This window comes from Haemorhous mexicanus, chromosome 8, assembly GCF_027477595.1.
Source record: "Haemorhous mexicanus isolate bHaeMex1 chromosome 8, bHaeMex1.pri, whole genome shotgun sequence".
NCBI classification, from domain to species: Eukaryota; Metazoa; Chordata; class Aves; order Passeriformes; family Fringillidae; genus Haemorhous; species Haemorhous mexicanus.
The window spans coordinates 30882413-30905177 of record NC_082348.1 but is presented as its reverse complement, the minus strand read 5'-3'; the positions used below and the strand labels follow the sequence as shown (position 1 = coordinate 30905177).

At 40.7% G+C, this 22765-nt stretch overlaps 1 protein-coding gene across 1 annotated transcript in view; it reads left to right on the top strand.

Moving 5' to 3' along the window:
- Window positions 1-18200, top strand: part of COL3A1 (collagen type III alpha 1 chain) — a 49298-nt gene extending 31098 nt beyond the window's left edge. The window contains exons 19-51 of the mRNA XM_059853460.1: window positions 658-711; window positions 846-953; window positions 2108-2161; window positions 2285-2383; window positions 3444-3497; window positions 3846-3944; window positions 4098-4151; window positions 4264-4317; window positions 4829-4882; window positions 5153-5206; window positions 5421-5465; window positions 5554-5652; window positions 5740-5847; window positions 6352-6405; window positions 7368-7421; window positions 7521-7574; window positions 8169-8222; window positions 8425-8532; window positions 8696-8749; window positions 9256-9309; window positions 9918-10079; window positions 10205-10312; window positions 11148-11255; window positions 11609-11662; window positions 11829-11936; window positions 12558-12611; window positions 12722-12829; window positions 13970-14023; window positions 14251-14358; window positions 14978-15260; window positions 15740-15927; window positions 16093-16335; window positions 17004-18200. Coding sequence (XP_059709443.1) covers window positions 658-711; window positions 846-953; window positions 2108-2161; window positions 2285-2383; window positions 3444-3497; window positions 3846-3944; window positions 4098-4151; window positions 4264-4317; window positions 4829-4882; window positions 5153-5206; window positions 5421-5465; window positions 5554-5652; window positions 5740-5847; window positions 6352-6405; window positions 7368-7421; window positions 7521-7574; window positions 8169-8222; window positions 8425-8532; window positions 8696-8749; window positions 9256-9309; window positions 9918-10079; window positions 10205-10312; window positions 11148-11255; window positions 11609-11662; window positions 11829-11936; window positions 12558-12611; window positions 12722-12829; window positions 13970-14023; window positions 14251-14358; window positions 14978-15260; window positions 15740-15927; window positions 16093-16335; window positions 17004-17150 — 3093 coding nt within the window. The 3' untranslated portion in view covers window positions 17151-18200. The remainder of the gene's footprint in view (window positions 1-657; window positions 712-845; window positions 954-2107; window positions 2162-2284; window positions 2384-3443; window positions 3498-3845; window positions 3945-4097; window positions 4152-4263; window positions 4318-4828; window positions 4883-5152; window positions 5207-5420; window positions 5466-5553; window positions 5653-5739; window positions 5848-6351; window positions 6406-7367; window positions 7422-7520; window positions 7575-8168; window positions 8223-8424; window positions 8533-8695; window positions 8750-9255; window positions 9310-9917; window positions 10080-10204; window positions 10313-11147; window positions 11256-11608; window positions 11663-11828; window positions 11937-12557; window positions 12612-12721; window positions 12830-13969; window positions 14024-14250; window positions 14359-14977; window positions 15261-15739; window positions 15928-16092; window positions 16336-17003) is intronic.
- Window positions 18201-22765: the final 4565 nt, after the last annotated feature.

Sequence of the window (22765 nt, the reverse complement as noted above, 5' to 3'; positions counted from 1 at the left end):
ATTTTTATAAATATATAATATTTTGTTTCATATATAGGTACTGCTATACATAAATAGCAGTTTTGTTTCATATATAGATACTGCTATACTGCTATACATGATTATACATAAATATGGTGATAATATCTATTTGCTTTCCTAATTTATCTACCAATTCAGATACAACAAAGAGACTGCTTGTGTAAATTGGCTACATCAGACAAAATCTGTTGTTTTGTTTTAATTCCCAAGTGCTGAGTCCACAGTCCACTAAACCCCATGAGCTGTCCCTGGTCTTTCACTGTCACTTACCCCAGCAGGCCCTTTTCTTACAGCCTTACGCCACATATAGCTCTCTGTCAGAGAAAATATTCAGGGACTTTGAACAAAAGACTCAATGATGTCTGAAATAGCTCAGGAACAGACATCAAAATTTACTCAATGGTGTTTAAGATTGTATCACTTCTTTCCTTTACTGCATTTTTAAGGAGTCCCATGGCTTTCATTTACAGGTTCAGCCAGCGCATGCTGACTCCTTTGCAAAATGATAAATAAAAAAAGGAGTCAATAATTTGAAATATCATGTCTACTTCCTAGTATTTCACTACTGCATTCTAGTAGCTCCAGAATGATGCCCATCTGCAACCCATAATTTTAATGGAATTTTCTACTTTTTAGGGAGACCCTGGTAAGGATGGTGCAAAAGGAGATCCAGGCCCAAAAGGCGAGCGCGTAAGTGATTTCAAAATGTGTCCAGAGACTTTTTTCAAGGAAGCCTGAACCCTGAATCTTTCCTCATACAAAATCTGTTTGGTTTTTTGGAGACTTCTAACTCACTGATGGGCTTGGGTTTCTGTTGTTGCCAGGGTGAAAATGGCACCCCAGGTGCTCCTGGGCCTCCTGGTGAGGAAGGGAAGAGAGGTGCAAACGGAGAACCCGGGCAGAACGGAGTACCTGGTACCCCTGGAGAAAGGGTGAGCTGTGGTACACAAGCTCTTGAGCCAAGACAGAGACAAAAAATTATGACGTTCAAACCGCTTCCAGGGAATATTTGGCTCCATATATCTCCTCAGTAAATTCCAGATTTGAAACTGGGTTACAAAACTGGGGAGAATTCTTATCTAGTTTCTCCTCTGAATTGCAGCTCTTGGATCTATCTCAGTTGGAAAAAAAATAATTTCTTTCTGGTTTTGGTATAGAAGAAGCAGTGATCTTATACATCTGGAAGTTTTACCAAAAGATTTTTGCTGAGAAACAATCATAAACTATGAGAACCCCAAGGAGAACAAATAATCAAAATTTCAAAATTACTTCTCAGTTAGCAACAATCAACAATCAAAAGAATTTCTGCTCTAGAAAGTGAAATTGATGTAAATTCTTCTACATTCAAGATATATCTTTATATCAACATCTCTTTTGCTAATACATCTTCAATATCAATAACAGTATTGTCTATGTTATAATATTTCAACTGCAAACAGGTTTTTTGGCTAGTATAATAATTTTCCAAAAATTTAATAATTCTCTCAGAGAAATCTACTAATTTTTTTATTGAAAATCAATAGCAACGTTACAAATTTTAGATTTCTATTCCCATCAGAAACAAAGGAAAATGTGCTGATCTATTTGTAAGTCCTAACTTAATAATTGAATGCAATATTTGCTGAAGTTATGAGGAAACCAAAGATGCATAATGAACTAATTAATCATACTAAACATATAAAGGGGGCTGCAAAATGAAAATTTTAATTCAAATTTCTTTTATAAAGATAGTAGCAAATAAATATTAAAACAACAGAGCTCTTCTCAGTATTGAATTAGAGGAAAACAATTGTCAATACTGAATGTGATTTTTGGTTTCTATAGTACTTTAGAAAACTCATGATATATAATAATGATGCAGGACCATCTAAAAAAAAAGGAGGACAGGCTATAATTTCAACAGGAACACTGCAATCAAAGACAAAATAGTCTGCAGTCCTTTTTGCTACAGCGAAATGCCACTTTGATCTTTTTTTTTCATTAATTTTCGTTATGCTGTCTAATGGCAAATAGTTTAGAAGAAAACCGAGTTGCTATTACCTGTGTCATACTGCCTATGATCCATAGCTTGTTTTTTATCTGGCAGGGATCCCCTGGTTTCCGTGGCCTACCTGGTAGCAATGGACTTCCAGGCGAAAAGGTAAAAATCTTCCTCCGAAAGAGTCCTCCAAACTTTTGGAGAATCCATGTGAATTTGGATGGACACTCTCAGATTCTATGCAATGCTGATTCCCTCTCTGTGAATCTCCACGTCTCTTTCCAGGGTCCTGCTGGTGAGCGTGGCAGCCCAGGTCCCCCCGGCCCCAGCGGCCCTGCAGGAGAGCGTGGGCAAGATGGAGGCCCAGGTCTTCCTGGAATGAGAGTAAGGCAGGACATCTCTGGGAAAATGGGATAAACTCTGCTAGAGATGACTCACCTGAGCTGATGTGGTAGAGCAGTCCAGCAGAAATCCTTTCTATGAGTTCCTTTAGGCAGTGGTAGCATGCATTCATGGTGGGACAGGTAACAGAGCAGAGTCACAGGGAGTTCCCAGGACACTGCCACGACAGAGTCAGGAGGCTTTGGGAGGCTCTCAGAGCATGCCAGGCCCTGCCATGAGAAATGCCTTGAATATGAGCCAGCATTGGGTGATTTTCTGCACTAGCTCTTAACATTTCAGCAAATTCTAACGTTAGATATTATGGGGTTTTATTTAAATATGTTTCTATTTCAGTTATTATGTAAATAGACTTTAAAAATTAAATTAGAAATTAATTTAAGTATTTCAAGATACATGAGTATTATATTTTTGGCTTATTTTTAATTATAGCAAATAAGCTGTTGGTCAGTTGTTACAGTACATATCAGTACGATTTCAGAGATGGCCTATTGTGCAGACAACATCTCAGTGTACATGGAACAACATTCTAGGAGCTCTAGTAAGAATTAACAACTCCTAACAATAAATATATTGACATTCAAAAGCCCAACTGCAGGCCTCTAGGAGCTAAACAAGATTTTCTTGGCAAGGATACACCAAAAATAATATTTAGAAATTTAAACAAGTTAATGAAAAAGTGTTGCACATTGTGTTGCTTTCAGGTAGAGGTGTGTAGACAGAATTGTTTAATTTCTTTTTTTTTCCATCTAAATATAGTTTTCTTCCAATATAATGAAAGAAAATTTTTGTGCTAGTTGAATAATGTCTCATGTCTTGCTTATATGCAACTCTCAGGAAAAACAATAAACCCATAATGACAGAATTTGTTTGCTTTCTCCAATTTTTCCCCTTCACAGGCTAAGGGAAATAGAAAAACTTTTAATCTTTATTGAAGAGGATGATAGGAAGCAACAGATTTTATATATAAATATTTATTAACTGAAACTTCATAATGTGCATTTTAAACTGAAGTATAACACTCTTTTTTTCCTTCAATTTGCAGGGCTTGCCCGGAATTCCAGGAAGCCCTGGAAGCGATGGGAAGCCCGGCCCTCCCGTGAGTACATTGTGCAAATATTTTATCCCAGTCCTCCTGCTGACCCAACCCTACCCCCATCCCACAGCATCCACATGACAGGTTGTTATCACAGCCAGATTAATTCCCTCCTCTCTGCTTGCTTTAACTACCAGAGCACTTTTTATGCTGCATCATTGCAAGAACAGCCTGCAAACTCTGTCATTTGGCACTGTGTAAAATACAGAGTAGATGGGCCACAGTTGCAGTACAGAACTCATAATGAATTTTGAACAGTGTCTCCCCCTCACTCAAGGTTGAATGAGTCCTAGGAATTGCTTTATTTCACCTCACAGATGCTACATCTTCCTTTCTTTTTGCTTATCCCAGGGCAATCAGGGTGAATCTGGACGCTCTGGCCCACCTGGCCCTCCAGGCCCACGTGGCCAGCCAGGTGTGATGGGTTTCCCTGGTCCCAAGGGCAATGAGGTGAGTGGGATTTCTCCTCTTCTGTGCTGATGCTTGATGGGTCAAATGTTAAACTAAATTGCTCCATAGTGGGGCTGTCTCACGCTGCTGCTTTAGACAATTGTCCACTGACCAGAAACAAGTATTTCAAATGTGGCCTTTCTCTTTTGTAAGGGTGCACCAGGCAAGAATGGAGAAAGAGGCCCTGGTGGACCGCCTGGACCGCCTGTAAGTTTTGCTAATATTTTGTTTAATAATGACACAGTATTAATAATAACTTGATGAGTCTTACAAAAGTGGTATCACTCTCTAACCATAGCCCAATTTTGTTTTTGAATAGGGTCTTGCTGGGAAGAATGGTGATGTTGGCCTCCCAGGTCCTCCAGGACCTACTGTAAGTGTGGTGGGCCCATCTGAGGCAATGATCTGGGGTCTGGCAGCTACAGACAGACACTGGGAATTTAGCAGAAAGAAAATATTTTTAATGATATGAAAAAATCTCCTTTTATGAAGACAAATAAAAGAGCTCTTCTTTGCCATTGTTTTAATGAATGAATATTCAAAACTTTAGTGGGAGAAACTCGAGTCAGGTATACTTGGTGTAGATTGAAATGAAAATTTAGAGCTCTTTGTCTTTTCAAGCAGAAGTGTATTGTTGCTCCCTTTAATGTTTATGGCATTTCAAACTCCTATCAAGTTAAAATGTGTCTGCTGGATCATATCTAAGAGTTGGATTGAAAAGAGCAAATACCACAACACCAACATACATTGGTCTGTGAGCTTGTGCAATGTCAGCATCAGGTCACAAAAAGGAGGTGTAGATTAGAGGTGGTGAGGAGGTGTTTGATTGTTGAAGTGTTCTCAGGCAAGTTCATGGATTTTCTTCCTCATTTGTTTGATTCTAGGGTGCTTCTGGAGAGAGAGGAGAACCAGGACCAGCAGGCCCACCTGGCCTCCAGGTGCTGTGTGCTTATTGTTTTCTTGTTTTCTGATTCTTTTTAATAGACTAACACAAACCCACAAAAAAAAAAAAAAAGATATCCGAACATTTATATTGGAGTGCCAGATGTCATCATATTTTGAATATAATAGAATATAACAGATTAACCACTTGACAAAAGTTACAAGGAGTGAGTTGGCCACACATCTTTGTGTCAAAATCAAAAATCTGAAGATGGAAAAGGCATAACTTATATGTGTACCATGGATAATGCTGTTTCTTCATATAGGGATTGCCTGGTGGACCAGGACCAGCTGGAGAGAATGGAAAGCCTGGAGAACCAGTAAGTAGCAATTCCTTTTTTTTTCAACTAACAAAAAACTAATGAGAAGTTCTTGCTAAATTATGTTTTCAAATTCAGACAGCTCTCTGCTCTCCTCAGAACAGAAAAGTCTGATTTGGGGGAATAATAGAGGAGTGCCACCACAGTGCAAACCACAGTGCAGATGTACTAAGTAAAGTTCATGGCTAACTTACATTCATTTTCTCATAACTAGGGGCCAAAAGGTGACATTGGAGGACCTGGATTCCCAGGCCCTAAGGTAAATAATAAAGCAATTTTTGTCATGACATAAATGAATTAACAAAATATGAGCCTGAAAACAAAGAATAACCCATTTTTTATCGCAGGGTGAAAATGGTATCCCAGGAGAGCGTGGTGCACAAGGACCTCCAGGACCTCCTGGAACAAGAGGTGGACCAGGTCCTGCTGGCACAGAAGGTGCCAAGGTACCCACAGAATGTCTTCCTTTACTGCTGTTCTGCTACCATTTGGGTTAATTTTGTTTTTTCTAATTATTTTTTGTTACACCTTAGGGTCCTCCTGGCCCACCTGGTCCCCCTGGAGGCACAGGACTGCCTGGCTTACAAGGAATGCCAGGAGAAAGAGGAGCTTCTGGGAGCCCTGGACCAAAAGGGGAGAGGGTAACACACACACACTTTTGATTTTATGTGGATTTAATGTTAGTGTCCCACAAGGCCCTGGGTTTGTCCATGTCTTCACTTTGGCCTGATTTCAGAGGTGCAGACTGTGTAGCAGCACTGTTGATTTAGCAGTGGGATGTGGGTTCTAGATGTTGAAAAATATGGGATTTTTCCCTCAGTTTAATACATGCTAGATATTTTGCTGCACTGGGTCTCTTGGGGGATGGGAACATCAAAACAGTTCTAATGAATCTAATTAATGATGAGAATAGTTCATACCATGGGAAGGCAATTTGGCCTGGACTTGATTTTGAATCAATTTGGGTTTTTTCCTCATCAAAGAATGTAACATCTGATGCTGAATACTGGGCAAAATATCATCCCCAGTTTCATTAAGGAAACCTGGCTATTGAGAGACCCTCAGTATGAGATCCTTCCCCCAATTTAGGCTCACCTCCTCATGCTTCCTTATTTGCTCATGGTTTTATGTCTCAAACTTCCCAGGGAGAACCTGGTGGTAAAGGTGCTGACGGCCTTCCTGGTGCAAGAGGAGAGAGAGTGAGTATTTAAACATCCAACAGTTTATTCATCACCTTTACACAGACAGCTCTTAGAACAGGAGTAACCTCACAGTGAATAATACTATCTACAACAGCAACAGTTGTAATCTCATTGTGTTTCATTCCAGCAGTGCAGAACTGGGTTTGTAAACTAAATTAGCCCTAATACTGTTTTCTGAGATTACCACTCCTTGGGTAAATGTAATGGAATTGTTGAAGAAAGATGGTAGTTGACTGGGACAATGTTTTAGAGGGAAAGAAACCATGTTTTAGAGAGAAAGAGAAAATCTATCTGACTGATGTTGTAATGAATCACAAAAAGACATGCATAGTAAATATTCTCATATGGAATATTCCTACAGGTTACTAAATGTGATATATTTATACATCTATATAGCAAATACACATAAAATAGACACTTGAAATATATATGTCTATCAAATCACTACCTGCAGGCAGTATATACATGAAAGTAATGAGTGATGACAAATACACAAATGCAGCTTGGTTGAGTTGGAGGAAATATAAAAAAAATATTTCTGACCATAAGGTACACATTAAATTTTCAAAAAATAAATAAGTCAGGGAGCTAGCCAGGAGATGCTGAAGAAATGTGGATCAACTATCCAACTGAAAATTAGGGTGACACATCACTTTTATTGTATACCAGGGAAAGAGACCTATTCATTTCAGGTGGTTTTGGATTAGGTTTGGATGGTGGGAAAAAAAAAAAGGAATCACTCAGTTGTAGATCTCTCACACTGCAAAATTGTATGATTTCAGAGCATCATTCTAACACATCGTGTGCAAATGCACTTTGGCACTGTACACTTGCTTCATTTAAGTATCTTTGAAAATTTGCTGACACTGAAACACAAACCCTATTGATCAAAACAGAAGAGTTAACATTGTGATATTTTGATACAAGATACATAATTTTCTCTTTTTCCAATTGCTTAGGGCAATGTAGGTCCCATTGGCCCTCCTGGTCCTGCTGGCCCGCCTGGAGATAAGGTAAAGCATCCTCACCATGGGGTTTGTACTGTAAAGAGTGCCAGGGGTGGCTGTCTCAGGGGAAGACAAACACCCCATGACCATCCTTGTTCCCTGCAGGGAGAGACTGGCCCAGCAGGTGCCCCTGGCCCGATGGGTTCCCGTGGAGGTCCTGTAAGTGACAGCACTTTTCTTCCTGTGTAGCTTCACCACAGCTCCTCTTGCCTGCTCTAGGTATCAGTGCTGCACCAAGCCTATCAGCAATACATGTGGCTTGGGCCACATGTAAACCAAGCACATTCAGCTCCTGTTGACTCTTGGGACTTATAAGTACTAAAGGCCTCAGAAAATCAGGGCTTTTAACAGTGCAAAGGGGTCAGAGGGCTGCAGTGACAGGGCAAGGCAGGAGTGTGAGCAACAGTCATGTCCATCTTGATTTAAAGTTAAGTAAACTTTCAAAAATACCCTTTTTTTGCCTTTTTTTTTTTTTATATTTAAGACACTGGGATCTCAGTTGAACACTCAGGGTTCATACAGGTGTAGCTGAGTTAAGTTTACCACATTTTAGACAATTATCAGTTAATTCCTGTGCAGTTGTGTTTAGTACTTTGGAGCAAAAGTTGTTTTGGATCAGATGTTTGGGGTTTTTTCTCCGAAGGGCTGGTAAGACAAAGAAACTTCAGCAGCCTTAACAGCAGGATGCTCTAACTTTTAACATGAAGTTTATCTTTCTAACATCTTCCATTGCTGACATGTGGTTTTCCACAGGGTGAACGAGGAGAACAAGGTCTTCCTGGGCCTGCTGGCTTCCCTGGAGCCCCAGTAAGTGTCTGCACTACTCTTCCTGCACTGCTCAGGCACACATAGAGAACATGGCTTTGTCCTTCCCCTCCTGCACTGGTAGGGCAGTAGACTTCAACTGCATTCACACTTAATTTAATATTTAAACTCCTTGGATAGCATTTCTTGCCACAGTATCATCTGCTTTTTTGAGTGGTAATATAACACTATAATTTTTCTACAGGGCCAAAATGGGGAACCTGGTGGGAAAGGAGAAAGAGGCCCCCCTGGTCTGAGAGGAGAGGCTGGACCCCCTGGAGCAGCTGGTCCACAGGGCGGTCCTGGTGCCCCAGTAAGTGTTTGCTGTTCCTTGTAGCTATAGAGAGGTTTCTTCAGCCCTCCCTCAGCCTCAGTGGGCCCAAGTGCAAGGAGATGAACTGCCTGAAACTTAATGGCACTTCCTATAATTTTAATCTTTATCAAATCCTTTGCTTTATCTACTTCCTTCCATGCAGGGTCCACCGGGTCCCCAGGGAATAAAAGGAGACCGTGGATCTCCTGGAGGGCCTGTGAGTATCTCTCCAATTTAGCCTCTGCTAAATGCCTCTATTTATTACAACAAACGTGACCTAAATGAAAAATAAGAACTTCAATGACTATAGTATTGGCAGTTCAAGAATATTTAAAGTGTTCTAGAAGGAGTAATTAAAGTAGAAGTCTTTAGTGATCTGGATTACATTGATTTTAATGTAAGGTGCCAAAATAGCTTTTGACACAATGACCCAAAGCTCTACAATGGCTTATCTCAACAATTTTTAAATTTACTTGCCATCTTTGCCAACTGTCTATCTCAAATCCCATTAACTCAAGTTTGAGGAGAGTATGTGACCTCCTCTTACCAAAAAAAAAAAAAAAAATAAAAAAAATTTACTTTTTTGTTCCATATCAGGACATTTAATTCAGGTTTCAAACAAAACATGACTATAATTTAAACACAGCAGGTGTGTAAAAATCAATTTGTTCCTGTTTTTCCAGTTTTCAGAAAATAACAACTAAAAGTATTGGTCTCCTCTAGGGTGCTGCTGGTTTCCCTGGTGCTCGTGGTCTACCTGGTCCCCCTGGTAACAATGTAAGTTGGTTTATCCCCCTTTTCTTGTAGTCTTACTTTGTGGATACATTTAGACATATATTAATATATTACACATTCTTAATATGATGGTTGAACTTCAAGAAAAAAATCTGCAAAAAAGAGTTTACCCTCCTTATGGTATGGAATAGAAAGTAGGATTTTAATTAGGGTACCATTGAAGTCAATGCAATTCTTTCCATTCATTGGCTCAGCTGAGACTGTAATGAAAGCCATTTCATTCTGCACATGTCCAAGACACCATATTAAAGGCATATGGCAGGAGTGATTCAAGAAAGCAGAAGGGCCTGCGGCTATTTCCAGTTTCTGTGGTAGAGCCATGAGTAAGGAATGTGTACCCTGTGTTGGATGCATTACAGGCACTGGGCATCCAAAATGTGCAGGTGTACGTCCAGACAGCAGGGATAAAAAAGGCCAGCTGTGAAAGGGATACATGAGAGGATTCTGTTACAACCCCAGATCCGATTTGGGTGCACAGGGCTGGACCCTGAATCTGCCCTCAGGCAATGACCCAGGTCTGGCTGGCCTCCATGAGACCAATGCCAGTGCATGTGTGCAGCTCACGCTTTCCTTCTTAACCCTCCTTACAGGGTAGTCCAGGTCCCCCTGGTAACGCAGGCCCTGCAGGCAAGGATGGGCCTCCTGGACCCCCTGGTAGTTCTGGTGCTCCTGGAGGTCCAGGACCTGCTGGAATCCGAGGTGAGCCGGGCGCACCAGGAGAAAAAGGGCCCCCAGGAGCCCGAGGAGAAAGGGTAAGTGTCCCTTCAGCCAGGGACTGTTCCACCAGGAGACAGGGATTATGTCTGTCCAGATCAAGCATCCACCTATGGAATGTTAAAGATGCTCCCACTGACTGCAGTGACCTTTTCTCAAACAGGGGGCTCCCGGTGAGCCAGGTCCTCAAGGCATCGTTGGCGGCCGGGGGAACACGGGTCTGCCGGGCCTGCGTGGCCCCAGCGGCCCCCCCGGGATGGCAGGGGCCAAGGTGAGAGCCCTCCACTGCAGCTACAGCCTCAACCCTGACACAGCCCCAACCCAGCTGCTAAAATTAGCCTAGAGAGGCAAATAGTGCTAAAAATAGCTTAGAGACATAAAAAGTAATGAATGCATTGAGGGTGTTGGAGGGTTTAAGGTTTTCTAGTCCAGAGATGAGAGAATTTACAGTTATTTGGGTTTAAATGCAAAAGATTGGGCTTTAAAATGTCTGGTATCCAGCTGCTGTGGGATGCAAGGTTGTCTTTCAGATTATATTATATATATTATATATCTAGGAGTATATTACCCACTTCACACACTTTGGGAGGGTCATGAGGAGGAGGAAGCTGTAACCTCTCCCGGGTACAAGATCCAAGTCATAGTCTCACCTTCTACTAGTTGTTTACCCTTGCTTAATTCTCAATATGTTTCTTGCTTAAATACTATGACCCAAACAGAAAAGTACCTCTCCACTCCCTCCAGAAAACATGGGAAGTGGCTTGGTTTGTATTTTATCACTAATAAAGTAATAGACCAGCATTTTTTGGTTAACCATTTTGGCCACTGTTTTTGGGCACATAAGAGACATACCTGTTTATTATTTCTTAGTTGTCAGTTAATGAGGAACATTCAATGGCCTTGCATGAATATTGCCAGCAATGAAAAGAAATCAGTTTTGCCAAGTTTTTATCTCTTGTTTTGTGTATTCACAACCAGGAAAGACACATTGGCCCATCACTTCATTAGGTCTCCTTCAAAATCCCTGCATAATTAATAAGATGCAAAATGCACTGGTTTCTCCTAAGAACATTATCTGCAATGGAATCCTTTCCCTTTTTGTTCAGGGTGAAGATGGCAAACCAGGCACCAATGGTATCCCAGGAGAACGCGGTGCTCCTGGTCCCCAAGGTCCTATTGGACAAAGAGGCTTACCTGGAGAGCCTGGCAGAGATGTGAGTGGATGGAATTTCCCTGCTACCTTGTGACTTACCAATGGGAGCTTCTGGGGGCAAATCTGCTTTAAGGTTCACAAGGCAGGGGCCTGGGCAGATTCTGCCCTCCTGTAAGATGTAGCCTCCTTCCCTGCCATCCCCTTCTCTGCCTGCAGACATCATCTGTCTCGCTTGGGACGGTGCTGCCTACAAAATAATGCAGGTCTTACAGGTCTTTTAGGAACCACTCTACCTCCAGGAACTCTTCTCTCTTGAAAACTCTTTCTTGGATGAGCATTGTTCAAGCTTACTGGGAAACAAGCTGTCTACTGGTCATGCAGTTTGTGAACAAACTGTGCCACTCTGTTTTGCAGGGTAACCCTGGCTCTGATGGCTTGCCTGGACGTGATGGATCCCCAGGAGGCAAAGTAAGAAATCACCAGTATCCTTAGACTGCCCAATAAATGACACATGAACTACACGGCAACATATGTAATCTATATGCTATGTAATTTGTTCCTTGAACCTCCTGTGCTATACTCCTTATATTGAATCCTATAAAACATGGTATTTATTACCCCTTACTATCTGCAGGGTGACCGTGGTGAAAGTGGCTCCCCTGGCCCTCCAGGACCCCCTGGTCACCCTGGACCTGCAGGTAATGCTGGTGCACCTGGAAAATCTGGTGAAAGAGGATTTCAGGTAAGACCAAGTGAATGGGTTACTGCTTATTTTCATACCCTTCCTATGCAAAGTCCATTTCATGCAGGAATAGAGACAAAGTTTTGAAGAGTTTGTTACTGTCAGAGTTTCTTGACATCAAGGACCAGTTCTACAAGAATATGCAGGGGAAAGACATCTCAGAATTTATGTTCTGACAACTTTTAGAAATTAAGCTCAAAATTCATGTACCCTGTAGGACGCCAAAAAGCACATCATCCCACCAGGCCCTGTCCTAATTTCCATCCCATCTGGTGCTCATGCAGCACAAGCAATGTGTTATTTATTTAAACTAAGGGAGTAACTCTGGAAGCCCTCAAGTTATTTCTCAGGAGTGCTGACACCAGCACGCTGAGCACCTCACTGAGAGAGGGGAGAAGGGCTGTAGTGCCTGTGTGCAGATCAGCACCCACAGGCAGCTGAGAAAGGCTGACATTGGTACAAAAATGGCCTGGCCAGGATTCTTGCTGATTCTAGTGTGTGTGGAGCTTCCCCTTGTTTCCCAACACCTGCTGGGTGTGAACATACAGCTGATCTGGAAATAAAGAGGTGGGCTAAGCAGTTCCAAGTGATCCACACCTTCTCATTCTTACCATGTCACAGGGTCCACCTGGCCCTCCTGGCTCTACTGGTCCTGCTGGTGCTCGTGGTCCTGCCGTAAGTAATTTCTAAAGTATTTGTGATGTCATCCATTCACTATTTCCTGTTATATGGGCAATGCACTTATCTCCTTCTATCTTCCTTTTATTGTAAATCTACTTTTACAGGGTCCTCAAGGTCCTCGTGGTGATAAAGGTGAACCTGGTGAACGAGGCAGCAATGGCATAAAGGGTCACAGAGGGTTTCCTGGTACCCCTGGTCTCCCTGGTCCTCCTGTGAGTATTTTGCATTGGATTGGGAATTACAGCTGATCTTAGTTTCTGTGTTTAGGCTGCAGGTACCTAATTAACCTTGGCTAATTTGATGGGAATCTATTTAAATTTGATTGTCAGATGTTTCAAAATCCAGAATCACTGAATCAACCTGACATAAGCAAAATTAAAGATCTGGAAGAAGCTGTTAGAAAGTAAAGATGGGTTTACTATAACCCTTTCCATAAAAACTTCTTATATATTAATTTATCATATAATCAGGCTATTCCTGATTTAATTAGGAAAGAAAGAGGTAGGGGTTGGAATGCCTATGTCTGTTAGAAATCTATCCTAGACAGACAACTAAAGCTACTCAGAGTCCAAATACCTCTCTTCTGCCATGTATCTTTTATAGAAAATAATACTGGGGCAAAATGGGCAGGAAATTGTAAACTACTGTACATAAGCATGCATCACCATTTAACCATAGCAAAGAGAATTGAAGGGCAAGAATGGACAGGCATGCCATAGATATTTATGACCAGTAAAGGCTTAAGAAGGGATTTATTCTAAAAAAATCTACAAATACCCATAATGATACAAGTGAGAATCGAGAAACCAAAGCTCACTCAATTAACACACCAAAGATGGCACCAGTACCAACCTATTCAACAAGACAATAGAACCTGAAGTCTAACTTATCAAATGAGGGAAAAAAATGATAAATTCTCATTTGATGATAGAGAACTTTTAAACAAATGGCTAAGTTCTTTGCACTGCACACGCGAAACAAATCTGTAAATGTATTTGAAATCATGAATGTTTATCAAATTATTTCAATAACATTACTGGTAATAGTATTAAAACTCCAGCGCTTTGGCTATGGCTATGTATTTTTATGAATATTAGGGTTCATCCAAAGCTCATTGGTGTCAATTGGTTTTCTTGTATTTTGGATAGCACATCTCTATATGAAAACATGTAAGAGGACATTCAATATTTTTTCTAATTAAAGAATGGCCACTTACTCTCATATCTGACATAGCCTTGTTATAAGGATGTGTTTTGTATGAACTTGAAGACATTTTCAATGTCTTTATTTAAGGCACATGCTGGTAGTTGCATTACCAGGAGTTGTATGACTGACTTTTCCTTTTTTTATAGGGTCCCCTGGGTCCACAAGGTGCAATTGGAGGTCCAGGAGCTTCAGGTGCAAGGGTAAGAAAAGCTCCTTACTCAGACTAACTGCAAGGAAAATTCAGACTGTTTAGTTAATGTAAACATAGATACAGACATAAATTTTAAGTGGCCATCTTAACAGACATCAGCTGAAGAAATAAAAAGCACCTGATAAATCATACAGAAATATTTGAAACACCTCAATAAGTATTTCTGAATTTTCTGATGAACTATTTTGACCATATTATTTGTGTTCATTGTTCTAGGGTCCCCCAGGCCCAGCTGGGCCACCTGGAAAAGATGGTACCAGTGGCTACCCAGGTCCAATTGGTCCTCCTGGCCCCCGTGGTACCCGAGGCGAAAGTGGCCCTGCCGTAAGTAAATGGTGCAAACTCACACAAGCAAATCTTTGGGAATATTCATGAAACAGAGGATGCTCAACTCTAAATAGCTCCCTCAGGAACTCTCGATTTCATGGACAAGATTTGTGGCAGGAGGTTACCTAGTTGCCAAGGCTAAATCCAAAGCCATGCAGCTCATTTGCAGTTTGGTGTAACTATTGATGCACTGGGTGCTGTGTTGGGTCTCAGCTGATCACCAACTTTTCTGCATACAACGGAATCTCCTCCTCTCAGTTTCCCTTTGGGTCTGGGAAGCCATGGAATGGAGCTCCTGGACTGATCTGGAGAGGCCAGAGCTGCAAAGTGTCACTATCACAGTTACCTGATAAAGCCAAGAAATGGTCATTCTCTGGATTTAAGTGGAGAGGGTTCCTTTTCAAAGCTCAGACATAAAGATGGTCAAACTTGACAAAATGAGGGGGAAAAAATACAATTTTAAGAAAATAAAGGCCTGGAAAATCTATTAAACAGATGTTTATACATGTGTTTAATTAATGAATAAGTAAACTTCATATCTGTGTAAGAACTGTCATTTTTTTAAGACCAGGGCCCACACAGACTTTTAGTTTTAATCTGTTTACTCTTTCTTTAGGGTCCACCAGGGCAGCCTGGTCTTCCTGGTCCTGCTGGACCTCCTGGCCCATGTTGTGGCGGTGGTGCAGCTGCCCTGGGTGCTGGTGAGAAAGGTCTACTTTCCTATGGGTATGAATACCGAGATGAGCCCAAGGAAAATGATATCAGTCTGGGTGACATCATCTCTTCAATGAAATCAATTAACAACCAGATTGAAAACATCATTAGTCCTGATGGGTCACGGAAGAATCCAGCTCGCAACTGCCGAGACCTGAAATTCTGCCATCCCGAGCTCAAGAGTGGTATGCTTAGATTCTATTTTCACCAGCAGTAGCAGGTCTTGGGCATTGTTTTGGTTTTCTGGTTTTCCTAACTTCAGAATTTAAATGCAGATATATTCCATAAAAATTTGACTTTTTTTTCAAATAAATGTCATAAAAAAGATGATAAACATAATTAACTATGCTTTTACACAGAATATATATTTGACTTCAACTCCATTCATTGTGTCCTTAGAAGTGAACATATGTTTAAACCATTTTAGGGGAAAAAGAAAAACATTACAAATTCTAAATTTATTCCAAATTACATTCCCTTTACAGAATTCACATGAACTCAGTATCTTTTTATATCATCTTATTTTCTGTGGCATCTCTTCTGTCAAAATTAGTAAATTTCCTGATTTGGCTCAGAAATCTCTCATAGAAATAAGGTTTACCACCTTGCAGTCAGGTTCTTCTCCTTATATATTAAACCCCTTAACATTTTCCCTTTTCTCTAGGAGAGTACTGGGTTGATCCTAACCAAGGCTGCAAGATGGATGCTATTAAAGTCTACTGCAATATGGAAACTGGTGAGACCTGCCTCAATGCTAACCCCAGGACTGTGCCAAGGAAAAACTGGTGGACCAGTGGAAACAGTGGAAAGAAACACGTTTGGTTTGGAGAGTCTATGAACGGAGGCTTCCAGGTGAGAAATGAGCACAGTCAACAGCCCAGACTGGGCATGCTAAAACGTATACAAGACACTAAAAATAATTCTGAAATTAAACTGAATGAGACAATTTTTATGTGAAAAAATCCTGAGCCTAGACATGATTGAGCAAACACTCTTGCCTGTGTTGGTACTCTGCAGTTCAGCTATGGAGACCCTGAGCTCCCAGAGGATGTCTCCGAAGTTCAGCTGGCCTTCCTGCGCATCCTCTCCAGCCGTGCCTCCCAGAACATCACCTACCACTGCAAGAACAGCATTGCCTACATGGACCACGACAGTGGGAATGTTAAAAAAGCTCTGAAACTCATGAGCTCTACAGAAAGTGAGATCAAGGCTGAAGGAAACAGCAAATTCACATATGCTGTTCTGGAAGATGGCTGCACTGTAAGTAAACAGGAATTTAGTGCTGTAGTTAATAAATTATTCCCTCTAGAGGATTAGATCCATAATAAAGGAAGAGAGAGCTTTGCATGGCCTGGTTAAGGGAAGGACACAGCTAAAGCTAGCAGGGGGAACCTAGATTCTGTACACCAGAAGTGCAATTCCTGTAGCAACTGTAGGAAGTGAGGTGCACTTCCATTAAAATCTGTGCTTTATAGGTATCTCCTCGCTTTAGAGTCAATGTCAAGGAAGTCACAGTCACCAAGTTTGGATCCATCCCCTGTCAACTCTAGAACTAGTCACACCAAACCAAGGCTGGCTGGTTGAAGCCATGGGCTGTGTTTATGGGAAGGGGCAAACACAGTCATTTTGCAGATCCAACACTGCTTCCCTGCAGCAGAAAGTAGTGGAGGGGAGCAGGAACATCCCTGAGCATGCTGGTCTGACAGCACCTGCAGCCTTTTCAGTAGCAAACGGACAACTCTAACACTGTCCATGAGTTCTTCCTCCTGGGGTCATTTCCACAGAGACAGCAACCAGTCCTCAACAGCCTGAGAGGGTTTGCTATTACAGAAATAGGAAACCTGAAATCTGATAACCTGTGGGATGACTGCCACGTAGGCCAGCACTCAAGTCTCTAACAACTTTTTCTTTTCTGGTTAACTTCACAGAAACACACTGGTGAGTGGGGTAAGACAGTTTTCGAATACAGGACGCGCAAGACCATGAGGTTGCCGGTGGTTGATATTGCACCATTGGATATTGGTGGTCCTGATCAGGAATTTGGCGTGGACATTGGCCCAGTCTGCTTCTTATAAATCCAAGATCCTGCTTTTTCTGAAACCCCAGCAAAGAGATTCACACTCCAACTGTGCTCCTTTGTTTCAGCCTTGTCAGCTAGTACAGGTGCCCATCTGTATCCCAGTTATTTATTAACAAAATTTCTGGGGGAAAAACTAATTTGATATCAAGGGTTTGGTTTTTTGGTTTTTTTTGGGTTTTTTTTTTGCTATTACACAAAATACAGTAAAAATGCTTTTTTTTGCTCTATTTTTTTTTACCGAATTCCATCTTCAGAACATGTCTCCGTGGTGCTATAATGAAACTTCAACACTTACTAAAACAACACTGTGTTCTATTAGTTGAATGTTAGCCAATTTACAAAGCACTGATTGCTCCCAGTACCAAAGTTTACCCCTTTTGCAAGATGCAGTCCATAAAGCTAGAACGACCTCCCTGTTTCAACTACCTCAACATGGACAGAAACTGGGATGTGTCTGATGAGTCAAACCAAAAATCAGTCAATTCAATCAAAAAGCATTGGACCCAGTGGTCAGTTCCGGGGATTCATTTGGTACAAAATTGTTTATTTCTGTACTGATTAGCTTTGAAAGGTACAGTTTATCTTAAGAGTTTAATACCTTAATGTCAGTAGTCACCATAATTTTATTGTTGGATTGTATTCTGTTGTCAAAGGTGCTTCTCTACTTTCCTGTCATTGCTGGTCAAGACCACTAAAATTAGGGAAGTGTAAAAGACTAATATGATGGTGCTAATGTATTTTTCACTCCTAACTCTGCAAGTCAGGGTTATTGGCTTGCTCAAAAAACCAAAAAGTTAAAAGATTTAAAGCAATTGCAAATGTCTCCTGTCAAAGATCGCCATTGGCATGTCGTAGTTGAGGATTTTCTCCCTTCACTCTGTAAAAGTCAATAAAGATGCAAAATTGTGAATTTCTTCTGTCACATTAACACATTGATAGTGTTGAAGGTTAACCATCTTTGTAAGCTTTTATATGGTTGTTGGTCTATTCCTTACAGAGACACATAATAAAATATCTTAATAAAATTTCTTGTTGTTTCATAAAACTGACTTCTTTTTTAATTTTTCCCTTTTGTACCTTTGTCCAAACAAATGAACAAGGCAGGATACAGCTCTGGTATCACCATGATTTTTCAAAGATCAGTCCCTCTGTTTGAAGGAAATCTCATACTTCTAAGGGATGCAGTTTATGCTGTACTAGTATGAAAATTTCTCTTTCTTGCTCTTTCTACTTCTCTCCATCCAGTGGCTCACATTTTCAAGCACAGGGAGCTTCTCTGTCAGCAGGGATTCAGATGTGACAGCATCACCCAAAGCAGGACCCATGCACTAAGGCAGGTCATTTTGGAGAAAATAGAAGATCTTAACCTTCCCTAATCCAGGCAACCTGCCTCAGTCTGAATAACCAGGCAGTCACAGGCTGCCAGCCTTTCAGGGGGCAGCTTAAATAAAGGGCTTAAGGCTCCCACAGGGCAGGCCAGAAGCACCAGCAGTTTGACAAAGCTTTTTATGGCCAATGGAGCTGTAAGCTCAGTCATCCCCAGATCTTAGCAAAAATTTAAGGAGCAATAGTGACCACAGTAACATTTATGGAGCAACAGTAGCTTGGCAGTGCCTAAGCTTGAGGCCAGAAGAAAGAAGTAAACAGCACCACAGAGCCCAGGCCAGGAAAGCTCTCCCACAGTCAAATGCTGAAAATGCCACTCAGCCTTTCCCATGGAGCAAGGGCAGAGCCTGTCCCTACATCATTATTGCACAGCCCAGGACCATTAAAGATATTCTAGAACAAGATCAGATAACAAAAACTAGGGATTTAAAAAAACAATTCTTAAAAATTCTCTGTGACAATATGGATTATGCAATCTCAGAGAATACTTTCTGATTAGCTCAAGCAGGAAAAAAGAAATGAACAAAGAAATGCTGTTTTTTAAGAGATCCCACCAGATTTGGGACTGAGCCAAGACACTGCCCTGCTTTGGCACTGCAAATTTGGACATGCTCACACAGAAGGAAAACAGTGAGGCTCTGGGGAGGCCCTAACAGCACAAATGCAGCATCAGCACAGACATGACTGTACTTACTGCAACATATAACAGCAGTGCCAACAATTCATAAAAGGCTCTGGCTCTTGCAGGAAACCTCCTCATTTGATGGTGAAAATAAACTACTGTCTATGGAAATGCAAGTTATATGTACAAAATAATATTAATCTAGCATCAATTACATGGTAGGAAGCCTTTGATTGGAGTTTAATAAAAACAGCTGGTAGGAATGCTGGCTGGTGGGAAAATGCATTAGAAACACCTGTTCTTAATTGCCATGGCAGAGGAAAACAGCCTTTGCAACCCCCAGTGCTGCTGAGGCTGGGTGGATGGCTGGGAACAATGATTCAAACTTAAAACTCAGGCTTTGGGGGCTGATTCCTAAAGCACACACACTCATCAAGCCTTCCATTAATAATTTCTCCTAATGAAAGTTGATTTTCTGGAACATTTGTAGAAAACACAAAGAAATAACCAAGACCAACACAAAATATTTACTTGATATAAAAGCCTTCATTTTTTAGCAAACTGCCCCCAAACATGCAAATAAACTTAGCCCTGCCACAAAAAGTTGCCTGAATCATACCAAGAGTGCAAATCAAACCTAAAGCACTCATTTAGGTTTCATTGTTGCCTTGAAACGAAGGTGCAGCTCATTTTCAGGACACCAGAGCTTTATCTTCTGTTGGAGTCCATGGCATGGGGACTATTCCAACATCTTCTTTCTGAACTTTTTAAATTGAGATTATGTTTAAAACACTGCAAACCACGGCAGCAATCCAGCAAACCCTTCTCCAACAGAAGGGCCTTGCTATCTAATTAGACCCTACTTGTAAACAAATTATAAACACCTGTGACTCATCTTCACTCAGTGTCCTCTTCATTGGCTTGTTGAAAAAGGAAATTTCTTTTGCTCTTCCTAAAGATATTGTCCAATTCCTCACAGAATTGACAACAGCTTCTCAAGAAAGCTGGTCTGCTGTTTGAGTGTTCCCTTTGTGCACCAAGTTCTCCTTTGGGGCAGGGTTTAACACAGGTGATTCTCAGCTGTGATTCATCACACTCTTCATGTTTCTTTCATAGTTATTTTATACATTAAGAAGCTTCTTTCTTTCATAGTTATTTCATACATTAAGAACCTCTGATTTTTACATAGGCTGAATGTCTGAATAGCATGACAGCAGGTGAAATAGTCAGGCTAAAACCAGTCTAAATGTTCCAGTAATCAGCTAGCAATTCTGCCCAAACAGGCTCCTTGTGGATATTCTGAACTCTGACTGAAATCACAGCCTAAAACAAAACCTTTCAGCTCCCAGCAAGCAAACTGTGGTGCACTGGACACAATAATCCAAGAGTATACATTTCTTTCTAGCATAAGCACAGCATTTGGAAAACAACATCTATGGATTCCCAGGTTCTCTGGCATTTTCTATTTCAGCCTTTGAATTGCTGGCTGTTACCCTTTGTCATGATTTTTAAACTATAATACCAACATTGTCTATCATTTTATTATATTTATATATTTTACTATGTATTTTTACTATATTTATATATTTTACTATATATTTTTACTATATATTTACTTTGTACTTTATCTATTTTATTTATATTTTGTACTATATATCTTACAATAATTTTCAGCCATGAAAATTATGATTTTTAAACTATAATACCAACATTGTCTATCATTTTATTATTTTTATAAAGTTTACTATATGTTTTTACTATATATTTACTATATATTTTCATATTTACTATGCACTTTATATTTTTTACTATATATATTTTATTATATTTATTTATTTAACTCTATATTTTGCTATCATTTTCAGCCATTGAATTGCTGTTTGTTACCCTTTGTCATGATTTTTAAACTATAATACCTACATTGTCTAACTATCATTTTTACCTTGTTTTTCCTGTAATATTTGCATATTTGCATGGAATCTTTTTTCCTTCATTAGCATTTCCTATATTTTCATTTAGTTTTATTTTTCCTTTTGCAACTGCTTTATCCTCTGTCTTCCTGGAATCCTCTCTCAGCAAGACCAACTGCCTTGTGAATATTAAACTCCAGTATAGGCTCATGTTCCTGAAAAAATTAATTAAAACATCCACAGATTATGAGTCTAATAGCTGCAATGCTCAGTTACAAGCAGCTAAAGGGGAGCAAAGAAACCCAGGGGCCCACACCCTACAGTAGGAGAAAAAATAGTAGTGTTTTGCTCTTAATCCATCTTTAGACTTTTTACTTGCCTCCATAGAGGGAAAACCCATAAAAATAAAACTTTTCTTCCTGGTTAGTCTAAAACTGAGGTGCACAGATCCAAAACTGTGGGTTGAGCAAACCCTCTCACCCTTGGAGGACTGAAGCCATGAATTCCCTGTTTGCCTTCCTTACACTTTAAGCCCCCAGCACTGCTCAGTATAAACTGGTCTGGATGAAACACCAACGCCTGCTTTCAAGCATTTCAATTTCAAGGTGCCCTGGAGAAAAGAAGAAAATATTATAGTCCACATAGTTGAAAGAAAGGCATGAAGCTGAATGAGAGGCAGGAAAAAACAAGGAAAGAAGCTGCCCACACAGTGATAAGACTGATACAAGAAATGTCTGATCTACAGCTCCTCATTCTGTTACACCAGCTGATCTCATTTACTTCACAGCACCATAGTCCCATGGCTCTCTGAGAGAAGAAAAGAAACAAGAGGAAAAAGCCCTTCCTCAAGGAGTTTTTCAGGACATACCAATGACTTTAAAATATCACTAATTTTACCTTTGATATTACCTTGGATTTTGCCTTTCCAGTTAACTGCAAGTTGTCATCTGAGGGTGCAGCTCTATTGTAGGACACCAGAGCCTTTCCTCCAGCGTGGATATCCCACGGTCTGTGGCACAGATACTACTACAACATCCCACTTTGTTCTTTTTTACAAAAATTACTTGTAAAAAAAATCCCTCTAGAATGTGACAAGAATCCAGCCAGCCCTTGTCTAAGTGAAAAGCTTTGCTACCTGATTAGGCCCTAGGCAACCAAATTGTAAACACTGTAACTCAATGGGGAACACCCTCAGCTTCCCCTGGGAGACAGGCAAGGCTTCTCCCTGGCCACCAAGGCTGCCAGCTGCTGCAAACCCTGCCCCAAGGCCCCTCTCCCCGCAGTCATTTGTCACCTGAAGCCAGGCAAGGATAAAGCAGCATAGAGTGGGCTCATGATGGTTTCTGGATTTGAGCAGCTGCTAGGAATTTCTTCTGGAAGCTGGCAAATTGTCAAACAATTTCCCTCCTAAAACAAAATAAATCAACTTTTAAATAAGCATTGGGTGCAATTTGCAACCCCTCTTTTGTTGTAGTTTCAGCTAAATAGTATTAAGCCTCCACTTGCAGAGAGTAACCTGGAGGAAGAGCTGTTTACAGGAATTTTGAGTTAGTAAAGGAGAAAGTTCTCCCAACACTTTGCCATGCTATGGCTGTCCTGATAACTTCACTAGGAAAATCTAAGGTCCATTATTGCTTGTCAGGTGCATGTTATTCATACAGACTGGAGAAGGTGCTCTTTTGGAGGACTGCT